This window comes from Galleria mellonella, unplaced genomic scaffold (assembly GCF_026898425.1).
Source record: "Galleria mellonella isolate WM207_F2 unplaced genomic scaffold, CSIRO_AGI_GalMel_v1 utg36, whole genome shotgun sequence".
NCBI lineage: Eukaryota > Metazoa > Arthropoda > Insecta > Lepidoptera > Pyralidae > Galleria > Galleria mellonella.
Genome location: NW_026442086.1, coordinates 7,682,607 through 7,702,732, shown reverse-complemented (window position 1 = coordinate 7,702,732; position 20,126 = coordinate 7,682,607). Strand labels below are relative to the sequence as shown.

General features: G+C 31.5%; 4 protein-coding genes and 1 long non-coding RNA gene across 5 annotated transcripts; 3 read left to right on the top strand and 2 right to left on the bottom strand.

Moving 5' to 3' along the window:
- The first annotated feature begins 109 nt into the window (after window positions 1-109).
- LOC113520542 (uncharacterized) lies at window positions 110-1,483 on the top strand. Its single transcript, XR_003402352.3, has 2 exons — window positions 110-777; window positions 870-1,483. It is a non-coding gene; the product is annotated as an uncharacterized LOC113520542 (long non-coding RNA).
- LOC113520541 (partner of Y14 and mago) lies at window positions 1,369-2,864 on the bottom strand. Its single transcript, XM_026905901.3, has 3 exons — window positions 2,668-2,864; window positions 2,082-2,354; window positions 1,369-1,754 (listed from the first exon to the last, which is right to left on the bottom strand). Exons 1-3 carry the CDS (start codon window positions 2,699-2,701, stop codon window positions 1,477-1,479), a joined length of 585 nt encoding a protein of 194 aa, XP_026761702.2. The 5' UTR covers window positions 2,702-2,864; the 3' UTR covers window positions 1,369-1,476.
- Window positions 2,865-3,419: 555 nt separating this feature from the next.
- LOC113520509 (protein lin-37 homolog) lies at window positions 3,420-8,687 on the top strand. The gene is made up of 6 exons (XM_026905857.3): window positions 3,420-3,688; window positions 3,771-3,888; window positions 4,576-4,782; window positions 5,163-5,298; window positions 7,382-7,530; window positions 8,459-8,687. The coding sequence occupies exons 1-6, from the start codon at window positions 3,592-3,594 to the stop codon at window positions 8,466-8,468; spliced, it is 717 nt and encodes a 238-aa protein (XP_026761658.1). The 5' UTR covers window positions 3,420-3,591; the 3' UTR covers window positions 8,469-8,687.
- LOC113520508 (rRNA N6-adenosine-methyltransferase ZCCHC4) lies at window positions 8,645-13,775 on the bottom strand. The gene is made up of 6 exons (XM_026905856.3): window positions 13,379-13,775; window positions 12,655-12,896; window positions 11,445-11,648; window positions 10,128-10,329; window positions 9,332-9,664; window positions 8,645-8,780 (listed from the first exon to the last, which is right to left on the bottom strand). Exons 1-6 carry the CDS (start codon window positions 13,667-13,669, stop codon window positions 8,679-8,681), a joined length of 1,374 nt encoding a protein of 457 aa, XP_026761657.2. The 5' UTR covers window positions 13,670-13,775; the 3' UTR covers window positions 8,645-8,678.
- Window positions 13,776-14,109: 334 nt separating this feature from the next.
- LOC113520530 (complement component 1 Q subcomponent-binding protein, mitochondrial) lies at window positions 14,110-19,823 on the top strand. Its single transcript, XM_026905885.3, has 5 exons — window positions 14,110-14,484; window positions 16,059-16,209; window positions 16,843-17,039; window positions 17,589-17,677; window positions 19,248-19,823. Exons 1-5 carry the CDS (start codon window positions 14,247-14,249, stop codon window positions 19,398-19,400), a joined length of 828 nt encoding a protein of 275 aa, XP_026761686.1. The 5' UTR covers window positions 14,110-14,246; the 3' UTR covers window positions 19,401-19,823.
- The last annotated feature ends 303 nt before the right edge of the window (window positions 19,824-20,126 follow it).

Below are 20,126 nucleotides of genomic sequence, written 5' to 3'. Positions count from 1 at the left end.
AATATATTTCACAATTTATAAATATAAAGCAAGTCTGATATCAAATATTTAAAATCTTGTCTAGAGTTCTAAACCTAGTCTAAAAATAGTTCAACTAAATAACAGATTAAAAATAGTATTTGAATTGATTCTTTGTCATGTAACAATTTTAATCATTACGGCCGATTCTGAGGGCCATTTCTCTAAATTTTCCTTTTAACCCATATTTTAATTTGATGATTTTATAAAATTAATCTTTCATAAATTTAATTCACAATATTTTTACTTAAATCTGTTAGAACTTTAATTGATATTAATCTTTAGAATAAAGATTTCGCTGTATCATCAAACTGAAATTTTAATTTTAGAAATATGTTTAGAGAACTGGGGCGCCTCAGAATCGACCATAATAATTTAATTCAATTACTTCATTATAAATCATAGTTTTTCTAATCTGTAGAACTGTAGCTGTCAGTCAACTCAGTTATCAGTCATCTCGGTAAATGATAATAGCATTTTTGACACTTGTAAACAATTACATACAAATTATTATTCATAAATTCTTTATATTTACCAGTATAAAGAAGTGAAAGCAACCCGAAATATGTATTTCCAATTGTGCACATTAATATTTGCATTCCTCACAATTTCCAATGTAGAAGCTTCACAAGGCTATGATTTTGGTGATTTCGTAGCTACTATTTTAGGCATCGGAATTGCCGTAATTGGTATTCTAGCATGTTTGGGAAATTACGCCAGACAAAAAGCCAGAAATGAGTTTATATAAAAATTAAAAAAGTAAGTAATAATTTACTGTAACTGATTTTATCACGTAGAAAATAAAGGTTTTGTTACAATTTTAAGTACCTACAGTTATGTTTTTATTGCAGGTTGCCTGAATATCATGAGTAACTAAGAAGCGACTAATAATATTGTATACTAAAACATATACTATGGTTATCCATTGTCCTTTTTCAAACATACCTATGGGGCTGATTGTTTTAGACATTTAAACTTTTGTTGTTTATAATATTTTTAAACTTGTTCACAATTTAAACGTTGAAAATGTGATTATAAGCATAAGTTCAATATTTACAAAGAATTAACCTCTTTCATCAGTTTATTTGTAAGATTGCCGTTTCATTGTGAACTTATAAAATGATTCAAGGTAAAATATATATAATACAATGTATATTTAATAGATAGTTATCAAATAAAATATGTTAAGTAATTGTATAGAAAATATCTTAATACATGTCATATGTCTAAAGTTTTGTTACCAATAATTCTTCATTTCAGATATAAATAAATATTTTTTTAATCATTAAATGTTATGCACCTATTTAATGATATTTTAATTTAATATTGCACAGAAAAAATAAAGCGATGTTTGTTGTAAATAATTTATAATGAATAAAAGAAAACTTCATCATACTTTCGGACGACACACAAACCAATCATAGAAATTCATGATAATGTTATTAAATTTGGCTTAACTTATGCACTATTTTGTTTTTCTAAAAGTTCTATTTCTTTTATAATGTCATTTTTCTTTGACATCTTTTCTTTTTGATCTTTGTCGGGATTTTTAAGAGTCCCAGATTTTATTTTCTCTTCCAAGCACTCAATGTCCCGAAGTTTCTTTCTTAGATTCTTGAGCCTTTTAGCTGGGTCAGCTGACTGTGTACTATTAGCTGGTAATGATGATGATGCACTACTAAACACTGGTTCTGTTATCTCGCATTTGGCAAGTTTATCAACTGCTTCATCTACACCTGCAAACAAAACCATATAAATGTAATCTTGGGAAGTCTAATTTATATACAACAATGCTTAGCAATTTTATAACTCTCAATTTAACATATTGGCAACATTACTCTTTTACCTAGTAATATAATGAAACAAAATTTGAGTAACTACATACTTGATATTAATGCACATGATGATTCTAATTCTATTGCAGAACAAACATGACCTAGCAAAAGAAGTAATTGTAAACATTTATATAATCATTATTCCTCTAGTTTCCCAAGTATTTAACCAAGATTCTTGTTGAGAGGCCTAGTATAAGCAATTTAATATGTAACAATTTACAAACAAACCTGTCTTCTTTTTCTTCTTCTTTTTGTCCACATTAATAATCATGCCCGGAATAGGTTGTATGAGCCCGCTTTGATTTTTCTTAGACTTTTGTGCTGCTGCTACTATTTCAGGAGTAAGACCCACTGGTAAACCCGTATTCTGTCGCGCTTTAAACTGTTTTCCTTTACTCTCATACAGTGGCACTTCCTCTTGGGGTACATAGCCCTCCTTTATTCGCCTAGGCTTTCTCCATGTACCATCTGGTCTTTGAGTAGCTGGGATAAATTTGCAACCTACAAAAAATACTGCTATAATAATGCTACTAACGGATATTCATGTTAGTAATTAGAGAGTTAACAAAAACTCTAATTATGTGTATTGTTCACTTAATCACGTCTTCGTACGGCGCGCCGTTAGAATCTACAACACGAACTCACCGAGTCGTAACGAATCAAGTTACTTCAATGTTAATAATGACAATAATAATAGAATTAATCTTACAATGATTTAAATAGAACTTATACAAAACGAAAAAAATTGTAAAATAGAATTCGAATTAAGCCCAAACTAGAGAAACTAGTTTCGTTGATATTACAACGGTCTCACCATCAGCGTCGTGTTCATATGCCGTGGTTGACATTATTGCACATGAATTTTCTGTTTTACACGCACTATTTATTCAACATTTATCTTCAGTTTGTTGTCCCGATTCTTTTTATAATTCCCGTGTATAATTTTCGTATAATTTTAATAAACAGATCCCTTTGACACATTGCGGTCCATATCATTGCCATATAAAATTCTTGACTTCTCCCTCAAATGCTGCAAATATAAATCTATGCCATAATTTTTCTTTAATAATATACCTACGATTTCCTATATTACATAAGCTAAAGAATGCGTAACGTGCTGAATTTTACATTTATTTATTTAATAAATAATTTCATTGGTACATATTATGAGTCTATATAATGCTCAATAGTGTTCAAAAACGCGAAAAGTCCCACCCGCATTATTTTTCTACATAAAATTTTTATACAATATAATTACTAATTTATCTGAAATAGTGAAAAGAAACAAACTGGCAATTCTATCGCATACCGCAGACCAAGAATAGTAAGTACTTTCTTTAATCTATGACAGAAACTACAAGGAAGAATAATTTGGTAACAAAAAATAATAAAAAAGAAACATGAATATTTCAATATATTTTAATAGAATTTGCAAAAAGGATGTAATAACTTTTTAATTAAAGTAACATAGATTTATCTAAGCAAATATATAGATACTTTTTTAGTCGTACTAAAAAAATACTCTTTCTAAGACAGTCTGGATTTTAGAATTTTTGATTGACATTGACATTTTTTTTTATTGTAATTTCAAAATAAATACAACTGTTCTCCAATCTACTCAAATAATTTATTTATTCGTAATTCAAATCAAATGAAACTCTTTCTTAAAACCTCAACTAATTAGAAAATCTTTCTTTTGTTCTTATTAAATTTAACCCCATAACTTATAACACTCAAAATGCCAAAACGTAGACGATTATTGACGCCATCGAAAAACAAAACAAAAGTAAATCAGACTGATATTAATAAAGATGATCTTTTTAAAAGTTTATTATGTATGTATATTAACATTATATCTTGTGTATTGATAAAAAAAAACTGACATTGTTTTAATTTTCTTTAACATTATTTTTCTAGATAATAAACAAGTATCTACAGCGCGAGGTCGCCTTAAAGGTGCACTGATGGAAGCATTGGAACCAGTCGGTGAAGATTCCGATACTTCGCTGGAACATAGTCCAACGAAAAGAGATCGGTTAGAAATATAAATTTATACATTTAGGTTCTGACTAAAATATGTTAATAAAAAATATAAAAACTATATCAACAGTATTTTAGAAATGAAATTTCAATATTACTCTTACTATGTCAGTGCTTTATCAGCTTCAATATATATAATGATATGATATAATCTTAAATTATATAGATAGTGTCTCCATAGAAATGCTATGAGAAAAAATGGGTTAACTTTTTCATACAATTTTGTGTGGTAAATAGTTATGAGTGATTCCTTTATAACTTCTATATTAGTTTTGTCTTATAATTTCTACATCTTTTTAATACTAACTTTATTTATTAAATACTAACTTTATTTATTAAATCAAGATATATTTTATGCATAAATATTATAGAATGCAGTTAAAAAAATAAGTCAGCTTATTAGACAATTAGTTAAACAAATAATTTACCCGTTTAGAAGGCTCTATACATATATTCTTTATTTCTTTATTGCACTTGTAAATAACATTATTAATTCTCCATCTATATATAATCTAAGGATATAACATACAAAATTTGGTCACATACACATTCTCGCTTATCATCTTTCACTAGTACCATTCCATTATCATCTATTAAAAGAAATGTATATACCAATATTGTGTTAATTCCATTATTGTTAATTAAATAAAAAGTATCTATGTACAGTTTTTACTATTATCAGGAATGCAACCCAAGAAAACAGAAGTAATTACACATCAGATGAGGAGGACAGGTCACAAAGGAAGCCATCACCACAGCGCCAGTCCTATGTCTTGAAATTGTTTGACAGGAGTGTAGACCTTTCACAATTTGATGAAGATTCACCATTATACCCAATCTGCAGAGCATGGATTGCTAACCAACCTAAAGCCGATTACAGTAAATTTGGGTGAGTGTATTATGTATTTATGTATATTTAGATATTGTTAACATGGGGGGAAAATAATTGTCATTAATGGGAATTAACAGCCCTATTGCTAGCAATTATATCTTGTCATTATTTTTCTGTCATAGATAAAGAATAAAATTTACATTTTCAATATTTTGTATCTATTAAATTTTCTCTATGTTCTATTATAGTTCTATATAATAATGCTAAACTCCCTTGGGCAAACAGCATTAAAATCTGTCTATATATTTGTTGCCATCTAATGTATAAGATAGACAAAGACAGCAATATCTGATACCTTGTTCTTTATCATGCATGTGTTAACAAAAACATATAATAGTTAGAAATATATTTGCCATGATGTCCAATTATATTTTCAGATCTAGATTCAAAAGTCCTGAACCAAATGAGGACAGTGTCGAATTACCAGGTCCTGAAGGCCCTTCGGTGTCTAGAATACCAGAACTGTTACCAGAACAAAGGGAACGCAGTGGCAACAATATTAATCTTAATTATGTAAGTATAGGTTGTGAGAGAATGCTATGCAGCATTAAGTTCGCCTTTTATACCAAACATTTTTTGTAATATCATCAATAAAGAATAAATAAATTTAATCCTTAAACCTGAAATTAGGGACTTGTCCATATGACCTCTATAATTTTTTTTTTATTATTTTTAATAATTATGTTCATTTTTAAATTCTTTCTATATATTTGTATAATAGGAGTTTTATGAACTTATGTGTTTAATTTCTGACCATTGTTACATGAGGCGATTCAATAATGAGGATAGGGTTCAAACTGTAGATATTGACCCGTAAAATCTAAGGGAGTAATATTAAGATGGAACACAAGGGTCAATCTTAGGCCCCTTTCTCTTTTTAATCTACATAAATGACCTTCCCTTTATGGTAGAGAAAATTGCAGATATAGTGCTGTTTGCATGATACTTCGTTAGTGTTTAAAATTGACGTCAAAGTAATCAATTAGACGATTTTTTGTGCTATGTCTGCAATATTAAATTGGTTTACATGTAATAACCTATTATTAAATTCCAGCAAAACAAAGTGTATAAAATTTACACTTCCTAATGTAAGACTAATAAATACACAGTTATTGCTTAATGACGAAATAGTAAATTTTGTTAATGATACAGTTTTTTAGGTATAACAGTGGACTCGAAATTACAATGGGGGCCCCATATTTCAAAATTGGCCAGTAGACTCAGTTCTGCTGCATATGCAATTAGAAGAATTAGCTTAACAGACGTGGCGACGGCTAAACTTGTATATTTTAGTTATTTCCATAGCATAATGTCTTATGGCATACTGCTGTGGGGTAAAGCAGCCGATATAAATACTATATTTGTTTTACAAAAGAGAGCCATACGTTCTATTTATGGTATGGGTTCATTCATTACGTCAGTGCTTTAAAGACTCAAATATCCTCACAGTTACTTCACAATACATTTATGAAAATATTATGTATACACGGAAGAACTTAGCGAGTTTTAAAAAAGTCAAAGACTGTACAAGTAGAAACTTACGCAATATAAATAAGCTTATTTTACCTAAATGCCGTCTGCACAAAATCAGTAATTCATTCTATGGTAATTGCATAAGATTTTATAATAAACTGCCGGAATCTGCATTAAATCTGACAGAGAGGCAATTCAAATCTTATATTAAACAATTTTTATGTAAGAAAGCCTATTACAGGATAGACGAATTCATAGATGACAACATATCAAGTAAATAATTAGTTTATTAGCATACAACGTTATAATTTTTTTTTCTCATTGCTTTCTTGATTTAATTGATTAATTTTAGAAATATGAAAGCGTAGCGGTTTTTTGTATTAATTGCCGCATGCATTCTTATGTAAAATGTGAATACTATAACTATCAGATGGCAATTGTGAGTAGCTTTGACGTGGTCTAGTGTTTTGAGTAGTCATGCTCACTAAAATGTCCAGACTTGTGGCGGCGTGGTGGGCCGGGTCATTGGGCTCCCTAAAATATGGTCGAGCGCAGTGATGGCTGGCTCATCCGTCATACTCGTGAACGGGTGCTGCTTGTAGGGACTGGTCTGCTCTAATCACTATGACTGATTTCCTCTTATTAATTGTTTAACCAGTTGGTTATGTATTCAATTTTTTTTTTCTTTTTGAGTATTTAATTGAATTAGTGCTAATTGGTGGTTTGTATTCACACAATTATATAAAATAATAATAAAATTATTTAAAAGAGCATCACGCAAGTTTCTTGCTCGTTCTTCTTGTGATGATTAGCTTTCCGAACGAGCGGTAAATTAAAAAAAATGTAATGACTTTTCAAAAGTGCTTCAATGTAAGTTTATTTGAATAAATGATTTCTATTCTATTCTATTCTATTCTAATGATACCCCATACAGCCAGACCTGTTCAGGTGTTATGGTGGAATAAAGAAATTCAATACATTCATGAACCAGGGTTCATATGTATGAATGATAACATTACACTTTTTTTGAATACTTGTGTAAAAATACAGTGAGAATGGAATCGGAACAGATTTTCCCTTGAATTAAAAACCAATTATTAACTATATCGTCCGTGGTGGACAGCGCGACGGCCCACTGCCCAGCAGGGAGCAGCTGCTGCAGTCGCACGCGGCGCGCTGGGCGGCGGTGCGGCAGGCCTGGCTCGACCAGGCCGCCCGGGTGGAGGCGCGCTACGAGACCACGCAACAGTTACTCAACAAAATCAATGTCAAGTTAGTATTTTTTAAAACATATTCAACAATATCAATCTATTTATTTGTTTACCCATTTAGTAAGAGTAGTTAATTATAAACTTTCGCGTTGTTAACACATTTTTTTTTGACGGGTGAAAATGGAATGGTAACCCCGCCTGCACTAACAGGATACGCTGGCGGAGCACCAGTGAAGGGTGATAGATGAGGATGAAAACGGGCCAGTTAGCCCATCATGATGAATTCATCAGGAATGAACCATGATAGTTTCCAGGGGGAACCGCGAGGAGGTCGACCTGGTTGGGTATATTGCTAGCAATAAGATTCTCAGTCTCCATTACTAACAATCCCTTCCTGGGGGGAAGGGATTTTTTTTTTTTTTACAACACAGGGGGCAAACGAGCATGCGGCTCACCTGATGGTAAGTGACTACCGCCGCCCATAGTCACCCACAACACCTACGGCATTGCAGGTGTGCTGCCGGCCTTTTAAAAAGGAATATGCTCTTTTCTTGAAAGTTATGTTGTCGTATCGGTTCGGAAATATTACTGCTGGAAGTTGATTCCAAAGAGTGGTTGTGCGTGGAAGAAAGTGCCGTGAAAAACTCAGCAAGACCAATCTCAAATGATTATTCTATGGGGGCTGAAAAAGGATATCCCTGTTACAAACTCCTTTGTAATTTGTATTTTAAATATTGTATTCTTTTAATTACTATTTTTTTTACAATAATATTGTTAACTGATTGTAATAAAGAAAATGCCGGTTCGTGTTGAAAAGTTATACTGAGAGTATATAAAAAGTTATACTGAATAAAAACAAGAGTAATTAAAAGAATACAATATTTGAAATACAAATTACAAAGGAGTTTGTAACAATCCCCGTCAGTAAACCTATCGATTTGAATGTTTTATATCAATGAACTTATTTCAAAATTTGTATTTTGTTTCAGCTCAATGTGATGGACTTCAAAACTCTGCTTGGTGATTTGAGATGATTTTTATCAATATATAATTTATACAAACAAGATCATTAACTAAATACTGTACAGTTTTTGTAATTATTCTTTTGTGTATCAACAAATCATTGATTATGGTTGATTGAATAACTATATTGATTACTCAATTAAAGATAAGTATTCGTTTTATAATGATTTATTTGTAAATAAACAATTAAGCATGTACTCGTTTTTTCTTCTTATTTGCACTGGCGCCCTCTTGTTGCCGCGGACACGCCGATTGTTTGTGTCCTTTCTCATGACAGTTGTAACAAGACTGCAACACATATAATTTATGTTAAACTTTAATTAATACAATTTAAATAAAAAGAAATTTACTAATTTTTAATACTACCTATAGTAAAAAAAACATTGTTGAATGGTAACCTCGTATGTGCAAGTTGTCATATACTGTATGACAATGTCCCCCTCAAAAGATATGTGTTGTCATACTAATAAATTGCTATTACTTGCCAATATGCAAATAAACCACCAAAATGCAATTTCGGAACAACTAAATAATTTATTAGATTTGTAGTGAACCCCAATTATATTTTGACTTCTAAAGAAAGTCAATTAAAAAACTTCAATTATTCATATATACATACATACATATCTGTCACGTCTGTCTCCCATTAGAGTAGGCAGAAACAATGGAACGCCAAATGCTTCGATTCAAACAAACCTCATTCATAAAAATACATTTAAATCACCTTTAGGATAGGTGATAAATTTCATTCAATAATAAATATATTTTTGAGTGTCTACAATCAAATCTATGTAAACAGTCAATTATCATAAAAGAAAAAAATTTCTTAACACAATTACCTGACTTTCAACAGCTATGCCACAAATGTGGTCTTTCTGCTGGCAACACCGGTTACACTCCGTACAATGGAAGAAAGTAGGCTTCACGCAACGCTTGCATGTGTTACAATGCTTATATGTCATTCCATTCTTGCTTGTGCATTCCTTGCACTTATTGCAATGGTTGTTAGTCGCTGCAACCCAGTATTTGCATTTATCGCAAAATTTGTAATTAGAATCGTTGGATAAATCAATGGTTGCTAGAGGCAAATTAGTAAAGAATCGCACTGGAGAACCGAATTTTCGCCCACTCTTAGTTTTACTTTGAAACTTTTTGTGTTTTTCATATTCAATCTGAAAAGTGTATTAAATGTTTTAATACTAAAGCAATTTTTTTAAAAATGGATATATTTGGATTTGTGATAATATTAAAATTGACAACTGATTCAGTCAATGTTTCTCAAAGTATTCACGAAGTTTTTTTTTTTTTTATATTATATATAGCAATTTCGTTACCTCATTCCATGTTATGATTAGATTACGCTAGCAGTTTTTCATTAATAAATAAGGCTAATTTAATAAAGAAACTTTACAATTATTATTAGGAAATGATTATGCAGACAAAGACCACTGGGCTAAGAGAAAAAAATCAAACATTATGCAGGAGTGAATTGACCGACAACTAACTAAATGGCATGTGTAAGCTAAAAGGTCAGTTAATTAAAAAAATACTAAGCCATAAGGCTCAAAATAGAACGGTAAATATACTGGAGGAGCGCAATATTTAGTAATGGGTCGTAATGGTGAATTACTATACCTGGTAATCATGCATCTTGATTTCCGGCATCATGTTCCTTATGTAGGGCTCTGCAAAATATGGAAACGCCCATAAAATCGGAAGGGAGTCTTCTTTCTTGCAAGTTTCTTTGTAAATAGCAGTCAGTTCCCGCAACGTGTGGACGAGGGGTTCAACACGCCCGCCAAATGGTGGATCCATCACCACACATATGCCTCCATTTCTGCAATAACAATAAATCTTTATTTAGCACTCACATAGAATATTTCACGGTGCGTAAATAACTATTTAGATTTTTATCTAAAAAATATTAATCCTTGTAAAAGTGAACAATATTTTATTACTAGCTTTAACCCGCGACTTCGTCCGCATGACTGGAATAAAAATGAGCTTATCTAAATCCTTTTCCAGGAGGGGGGAAAGGGATTGTTAGTAATGGAGATTGAAAATCCCATTACTAGCAATATACCCAACCAGGTCGACTTCCTCGTGGTTCCCCCTGGAAACTATCATGGTTAATTCCTGATGAATTCATCATGATGGACTAACTGGCCTGTTTTCATTCTCATCGATCACCCTTCACTGGTGCTCCGCCAGCGTATCCCATTAGCACAGGCACTATCATTCCATTTTCATCCACCAAAAAAATGCTTTTCCATCCCATATAGTATAAGTATATCAAATTTCATGATTGGTTAAACCATTAAGGCACTATAATGTAACAAACAAACTAACTCACTTTCACATCCTTATTCTAAGGATTATATATATTAATAAGGATTACAATTAGATTATTACAAACTTTTTTTTCAAAGGATATAGTCCTTAATTCCTATTGTATTTGACTGCTATAAATGCACACAATACAAGAAGTAAAGACATTCTTAGAAGACTTAACATCTTAATCATTTTCCAATCAGCTATTAATACTGACATCAAATAATAATATATGAGGGAATGTAAGTTTTTTTGATGTTGTAAAAATGAACTAATCAAATTCAATACATTATACAATCACACTTAAAACTGTTTGCGCCTTTCCCTTTTGTGTGTATAAAAGTTTATGGGTGCAGGAACTCTTCAATAACTCCTTTATTGTTACTTTTGTGAAATATGAATTTATTATATTTATTAAGATGATTCCTTTGCTAATTACAGAGAGCGAGTGAGTGAAGTACTTGTCTATCACCGCAGTAGCACACCGTCCAAGTCTCACTTTGCTGTGACGTTTTATCCATTTTGCTCAATAGATGGCACCAACAAAAACAACTTTTAAATAAAGTTTGGATCATATTTTTTTTAATTCCACAGACTAAGGATCATAAACAAATAACTTACTTTGAACTATTGAAGAATTTCTTCAACACTTTTTCATCATTGTTTCCATTGAACATGTAGTTGTTGAACATATTGTACCATATGTATTTGTAGGGAGCATGGAACAGGTGGTGTCTTGTGTCATAGTCCAACAATATGGAATTAAATTCAGAACTCATTTGAGCTGCCTCATGGACTGATGGTGTACCAATGCAGAGGATATTTCTGTAATGTACAACAGAATTATAAGATTTTTTTTCTTGTCCCATTTGTATTATATCAGCTGTTAACTGTCCACTGCTGAACATAGCCTCACCCAAATATCCCTCACCAGAGGGAGACTTTGTACAAAAATCGATTGCTTGGGTACCTCTGTCCCATTTGTGTTTCTAGCGTGAAGCAGTTGTGTTTGCATGGCTGTGTTTTGGTTTGAAGAGTGGGATATGGCATGAATTTACAGGGTTCAGAAGAATAACACCTGAGTCCTCAAGAATGGCAACGCATGGGGAGTATCATGGGGCGAAACAGTATACTCTGTTGTGTCCATGGTACTGCTCATGTCTATAGGCGACGGTTACCACTTTCCATCAGGTGGGCCGTCAGGTTGTTTGCCATTTTAAGTTGTATAAAAAAAAATATGAGGGGTTTTGTAATTACTAACTACTTAACAATAGTTACCACACTTAGTAGGTGGCGTAGCAACTGCAGTTTGGCTTTTGATGATATATTAAAAGGGACCATGCTATCTATCCCTATACCATAAGTTCCCTTAGTCACCGCTTATGGCATCCACAGGAAAGAAAGGGTAGCCTATTCTATGCCTAGACCTACAAGGCTCCTGTTGTCCCATAGTTTGTTTCAATTGAATGTAATGAAAAAGTAATCAAATTTTATTAAAATTATCACAAAAACTTTAGTTTATAATAGTCTATAAAACAGTAATGAATATGAAATTAAAATGTTAGGTTAAGAGATAAGTGGTGAAAAAGTATATACCTAATTCAATGCTTTTAAATATATCCTTCATAACTGTTATAATATCAGCTAGAGGTTCCATGAAGATCAGTATTTTGTATACAATCTTCATATATAAAAGCTAAAATCTTCTATAAATCTATTTTAACTATACTTCAATAGCTAAAATAGATTTATGAAATGTATCACATTATTATGAAAAAGGGATAAGGTTTAATTTTATGTTAATAAAATAAAAAGTACTGAACCAGCTTACTTGACATTATTATTTCTCAATATACCCAAAATAGTGCCAACCGACTTCTTGGTAAACATATACTGTGCTTCAACACTATCATTCTCCAAAGTAGGCAACCACGAAGAAGGCTGTGCTAGCTGCTCATCAATCAGTGGTGTTATTACTCTGTGGTCTTTTGTGTGTTTTCTACTCTGTGACACTATATACAACTCCTGACAAGTATTGCAGTAGGCTCTGTCTGATGCATGGCGGGATTTTACCTGGAATACATTTTATTTTATATTTAAATATTGTACTGAACTGATATTGCTTTTTGAAACTACATTTTTTTATACTACTGAGGTGGCAAACAAGCATACAGTCCACCTGATGGTAAGCAGTTACCGTAGCCTATGAACGCCTGCAATATCAGGGGTATTATACTAACATAAAATTCATACCAGAAACCCATCTTTTTAATGTGTTGCATTGGATATATGGTATACAGTCAGATACACCTAAGAACGGCATTTTGTAGCAAAGTTTAAGAACCTGTGATCAGTTAAAAAGGAAGCTTTATCAACTGACCTCAGTTAATCTAAAATGTATTACACAGAAATAGAAGTTGTGTAGCCGTTCACTATCCACTTTAACTGAATCCAAGTCTACTATAATTTCTTTACATGTTTGGATTTTTTAAATTATATTTTCATTCCCTATATTTAGATAGAATAGATAGTAGAGCAATATCATAAGTACTAACCTCATTAAAGTTTCTCCATGAAGCATCTTTATCAATTTTAGGAATAAGATTATAATATTTTTCATTGCGTTTTCTAACGCCTTCTTTCTCCCAATCCTTCTCCTCAATGTGTACTGTACATTCCTTGTTTCTACAGCATGCACATGCATAATACCGGCCTTTTTCACTAGAAAACAATAATGTAGGTCCATGCAAACACAGAGGATGAGCATTCACATCTTTAATAATAACCTCAACAGATGTTTGTTTGTGAGTAAAAGTATTTGTTTCCAGTTTTCGCTTCTTGCCCATAACTGCAATAATTTATATATTGATAATATATACGTAAACCGATGATAATTGATGGTACAAAAAGTCTTATTAAGAATCGTCCACGTGATTGAAAGAAAAATAAATTCAAAAATGGTAACAAATTGACAGTATGACAGTGACACTTGTTTTTTTCTTCTACTTGATATTTCTTACTTCTACGTGCTTACGTCCATAATCTAAGAGATACCGCGATTTTAGTCTTTTGCGTTTTGTTTTAAATTTGACACGTATAAAAAAAATGAGAGAAAGAAATATTCTATAGTATAGACTATTCGAGTACATAAATAGAGATAGTGCCATTCTTTTTCTATATCTAAATATGTAGTTAAACAGTTTAGTGAAGAGATTTAATAAAGAATTTGATCCATATCTAACCATAGATTATGAATAACGAACTTTATTTTTTAAAAGAAAAATATTATATGTGGCAACTTTTAGTAACCGGCCAGGTCAAGTAAAACTCAATTGTTATAATAGAATTTAATTTCAAATTCTTTTTGTCAATTTCTTGAAACTTACTAAATAAATATATTTTTATTCCTCATAATTATTAAAAATGAATGGTTTGGTTAAAACCGCTCATAGGGTTATACAAAGTTGCGTGAAACACTCGAGTTTATCGAGTGTCCTGGTGACCCGTTCCCAAGCCCCAGTGAAACGTGATTTCACAAGGGGAATATGGCACATGAGCTGTTCCAAGAGACTTGACGGCCCTTCTGCACCTACTGGATTATTACACAATCATTCCAATACGTGTAGTTGTGGGTGCGGTCTTAAAGCTCTCCACACAAAAGGTAACCTAACCTCTATAATTTATAGGTTATGTGATTGCACCATGCTATATCCCTAAAATAATTGAACATTTAACAGTTACGCTTTTATAGTATTTAAAACATTACGATTTGAATTAATTGAAAATTATTTTATAGCAGATAAAGAAGATAATAAATCAATGCCATCCAAACCTCTTGGTGAGTCCTTTACCTTACTCCTTATTCCATCCTTAACTCCTAATTTTTCTTCATATCCATTAAATTAAATCAAACTACTTTTTCACCATATTATCCCAAATTATTATTACAAAATGAAAAATCTGCCTTTATTTTTTATGTGATGTACATAAAAAATGTTCCATCTGAATAAGTAATGACAAAAATAATTAAGTTTAATAGGAGGGGGGAGAGTTTTAATAATGGTTATTTTAATTCCCATTGCTAATTGGTCAACTGTCACATGGTTCCCCTTAGAATCTGTCATGGTTCATTTTTGTTAAATTCAACATGATGGGCCAACAACCTGCTTTCATCTTCATATCTGATCACTCAGTGGAACCCCATTGTATGCTGATATACTGATACACCAGCATATACTCTTAGAGCAGGCTGGATAACTATTTCATTATCACCTATAAAAAAAATGTTTATGCTTCAACTAATGAAGCATAAGATATGGTGATAATTGTGGTTAACTTATTATCAGCTAGGATATTTTTTTTTTAAAATACCAATTTATTCAAGATTGATTTTACACTTATGTTATTGCACAGTCCCTGCAAAATCTGCCACACTGGATTCTTTAAAACAAGAAGAACTCCAGCGCCATCTGCAGGGTACATTAATATCATATTTGCATCCAGATTTGAGACTCTGTCTTTTATCTGCATAAAAATATGGGACATATTTTAGAAAAATATCAATGATTTCACCAATCAATACATATAATGCAAAAGTCATCAGTTGTATTGCAATATATTTTTAAAATATTTACAATACAGCAACAGTAACAGATTTTTACTAGTTTTTTTTAAGTTAAAACTACTTTCCAAATTGATAGTAGAGTCAGTTCAATAGACCTACATAAATAATTTCATTAGATGTACTTGATTGTATATAAATTCTCTGTTAAATTTCCATTATTTCTTACTGTACTAAGTGTTATTTTACGGAAGTTCATATCACTGGTTATTTGATTAGATTTATGTTGTTTAATTCCACTACCATTAAGTTGTTTGCAACTATCAATATTTGTATATTATTATTAATAGAAGTTCTATTACTTTAAATATTAGCTATCAATCTCTAACCATTTTGTCATAGTCGTAGAATAGTGACAGATCTTTATATGTAATCTTTGTCAGATCCGTCAGTATGCTACAACTATGACAATTTATCAATTGATGTATGTGTTATAACATGTGTGTCAAGTCTCTACTTGATGATAAAATTAAAGGAAATAATTCAAATCTATTAACCATTGTGCTTTTATCTATTAACAATTGTCATTTGAGAATCTTCTTTCCAATGTTATGTAGTTTTTTAATGTACTAATACACCTAACTATAGGAAATATATTATTTTTCTATAAACAGGTGAAAGAGAACTGGTAGAGTTCCTCACTGAAGAAATAGTGGCAGAACGCAAAGCACAAAAGGTGAAGACATTGCCCAGTGATGTGGAGGGGTTCACAGTGAAGGGAGACGGAGCAGAGGTTGTACTCAGCAAACAACTTAAAGATGAGCTGTAAGTAGTATTTGTTTTTATGTTTTTTTAATATAATTTTTTACCACAATTGTTTATTGTTGAAAATACATTAAATTATTGTCTTATGTACTAAAAGAAGATAGTTATTTAAAATAACAGGATTAACAACAAGTAAATTCGATTTCTATAATAATTAACTCTGGAAAAAATAACACAGATTTGTCACATGGTTGTTGTAATTGTAGTGATTTTATATCTTTATTTTAAAAAAGGTTCCATAACAATCTACTGGTGTATCATATCATATCTGAACAATATTTTTTTGTTTGTAGCTGATTACACAAAAATAAAATTGATTTTTATTCTGTGCAGGGACCATCTCGAAAATGAAATTAAATACTGTCCTATCTCTAAAAAAAAAACAACCTGCATCTGCATAAAAAAATAATGCTATTATAAACCTTTTGAAGCCCATTAAAATGTACCAACAATATTATTTTACTAGTATCTCTGCACTTCCTAAAGGATGACTAATAGAGAATGCCTATAGCATGAAGTTTGCTTGTTGTACCACATTTTATTGGTTAATAAAGTTTAAATAAATAAATAATTTATATTCACATCCTACTTATTTTATAACTAGATTTAAAATAAATATGTATATCTTTACAGTATCAGAATAACCTTCAATGTAAACCACACAGTAGACTCTGATGACTTTGAGGGTGACATACAGCAGGAGAAGCAGGAGTTTGCCGAGATGCGCTCAAAGCCACAGTTTGAAGTTGACATTGTCCGTGGAGACACTACACTCGGGTTCACCTGCTCATTCCTGCAGGAGCCGCCACCGACCAGTGGTGATGAATACAGTAAGTGCTTATCATCATTTCAACTAATCAGTTCTTATTGGTACTGAAACATAATACACTTATAGTACATTTATAATTGATTTTTTTATACTTGGTATATACTGAATAATATTACTTGCTTTTTTTATTAGAATAATATAAATAGCTAAAATTGCTGTTTTATTTTTAAAGCACCATTTTTATTAAAACCCACAATTACTAAGATTACTAAATATATATAAAAACTACTTCATACATGTATTTAGTTCACATTATAACTACTTGTTTATGAGTACATCTGAGTCTGTCCGTTCTTGGCTGAAATTGTGTTCCGAATGGGTGATAATGAAAAAAAAAAGACTGTTAAAATATGCTTAAGCAAATTAAATAAAGTTTACTTGAATAAAAATATTTCTTTTTTTTCTTAAAGTATTTTTTTTTTATTTCTCTATACATTTGGCCATCAATTTTAAGAAGGTTTGAATTAGTTTTTTTTTTTCTGAAACGAAATATTGTTATATATTGATAAGTACCTGATTTAACTGACTGCTATAAAATTTTGTGCTACAGATGATATATTCGGCATCGACGAGGTGACGATCTACAAAGGCGACTGGAACGACAAGGTGTACGCAGTCGCCGGCGACGTGCTGGACGGGGTTGGTATTTGAAAATAGAATTACAGTGAAATACAGTGCATATAAATGTAGTTCATTACAGATTCTTATGATTTAGAATATAATATCTTAATATATAAATATATTGTGCTTCGATGTTCATTTTTTGTATATGTTCCCTTAAAAAATGGTAACAAATTATTATTATCGTGAAATGTGAATAGGACTATATTTTCCGCGCTTAGCCTCTCATTTGGGCCGTTGTGCGTATGAGTCGTGGCTAGTACAGCCAACCTAGCTCTGCCCAGAAGCGCAGAAGCTTGCTGGAATCTTCACAGACCTCACGGAGCGACCTCACCGTTCCGAGGATTTCTAAACGTTGATGGGCCACAGCCTCAATTATTATTATCTTTAGAATAGCATTCGCCGAAACGAATTTAATGAAATATTGTAATGTGAAGAGTTAACAATAATAGTGGTTATTATAATAAAAGTTCAAATCCCTCGCTCTCAATGTTTCAAATTCGCATTTGAATCATTTAAAAATGATTTGTTACCATGTTTGGGAGGATACACAAATGAAAGTGATCTCACCTGATTAGTAGTAATATCCTACTGAACAAAAAAAAATAAAAAAAAACTATAATAACAGGCTATAATAGGTCATAGTATCATATGGTCATGTTTTTCGTTGCTTTTTCTATATGTTTTCACAGCCTGATGGGTATAATAACGCCTTTTACGTGTAGGGCCTGGGTTCGATTCCCAACACTAGACATTTTACAAATACCACCCCATTTCATTGCCACGCTTGAAACTATAATACATGTAGTGTTTGAGTGCCAACAATGGGGTATATTAACGCATTAAATCGAAGTTGATGTCCGATGATTATATGGGGGCATATTCGACGACATGCTACAATTTATTACATTTATTTCAAATACCTTTTTTACTAAATTCATTACTATTTGTGCCTACACTAAGCAACATATGCGGTATAAGGGTTTTTGGTATTTTTTTTACAGTTTGAGTTAAATTATTGAACTTTTCATATGGATTTTTTTTTTTTTTTTTTAATATTCTATAGCCTTTCTTAATCATATTTACTTTCAAATACGTTTTTTACTAAATTTATTACTATTTGTACCTACACTAAGCAGCATATACCGTATAAGGATTTTTGGTATCTTTTTCACACTTTGAGTTACATTATCGAAGTTTTCATATGGATACCTAATTTTTTTTTTAATATTCTATAGCCTTTCTTAATCAAGGATAATGTAGCATTCTAATGGTGAAAGAATTTTTGAAATCTGTCCAGTAACTTTTGAGTTTATTCATTACATACATACAAATCTTTCCTCTTTATAATAATAGTGTAGATATGTTTACTGTTGTATTTTTTTAGAGGAAACAAGAGTTATGATGATTTGTCTATTATATTGTCATTAATCATTGTCATTTTGATGTTTATCACTGAGACTTAGGTGATTCAACCGAATTTAAATGCTATATCCCTGGTTAACAAACAAAAATAGGTTAAAGTACTAATTAATATATCCTGCCTGGTGAAGCCCTCATCACATTTTATTTTTTTATTTCTTTACAGTATCTTTATGATCTGCTGATGAATCTGCTAGAAGAGAAGGGCATCAGCAACGATTTCGTCCAAAAGTTATCAGACTTCAGTACAGCGTACGAGCACGCCGCCTACATCAATTTACTGGAGACCATCTCCAAATTCACCATCGGCAAACAGTAGTGTCTTCTCTCCAGAACTGATTCCGACTGACAAAAGAAAAAGAGTGAACGATATCGTCGGAAAATTTTGTCCTAACAGAAATAGTTTATATTAAAAAATGTTATTTCTTTTCACAGACCATTATTGTATAAAAATTAAATTATAATTCATTAGTTTTCAATACAAATAAAATGTATGAATGTTTCATATTTCACAGAATGAAATATTTTGGTTTTGTACATTTGGGACGTTTTGCAGTTTATACTTATCGTGTTACAGAATATACTCGAATTTAAACATCTCTATAGAACAGGTCAAGGAGAGATGCATTTATTCGCTCGGCGACAGCTTTAAGTTAGTTAGTTTAGTTAGTTGTACAAGCGCCGGTTGCTGTGTTAATTATGTTTAGTTATAATTTGTCTGATTATAAATTGTTCCAATTAATTTCTATTGTTTTTTTTTTCTTCCATTCCAAGTAAAAACCAGTTTACACTTTTTTACAAAGATTAATAAACTGACTCCTGATCTAATCGTCACCTATAGACATGAACATCCAAACAGAGGTCACTATGATGTCCCAATATATATATTGGGGGGAATGGGTTTGTTAGTAATGGAGACTGAGAATCCCATTGCTAGCAATATACCCAACCAGGTTGACCTCCTCGCTGTTCCCCCTGGAAACTATCATGGTTAATTCCTGATGAATTCGTCATGATGGGCTAACTGGCCTGTTTTCATTTTCAT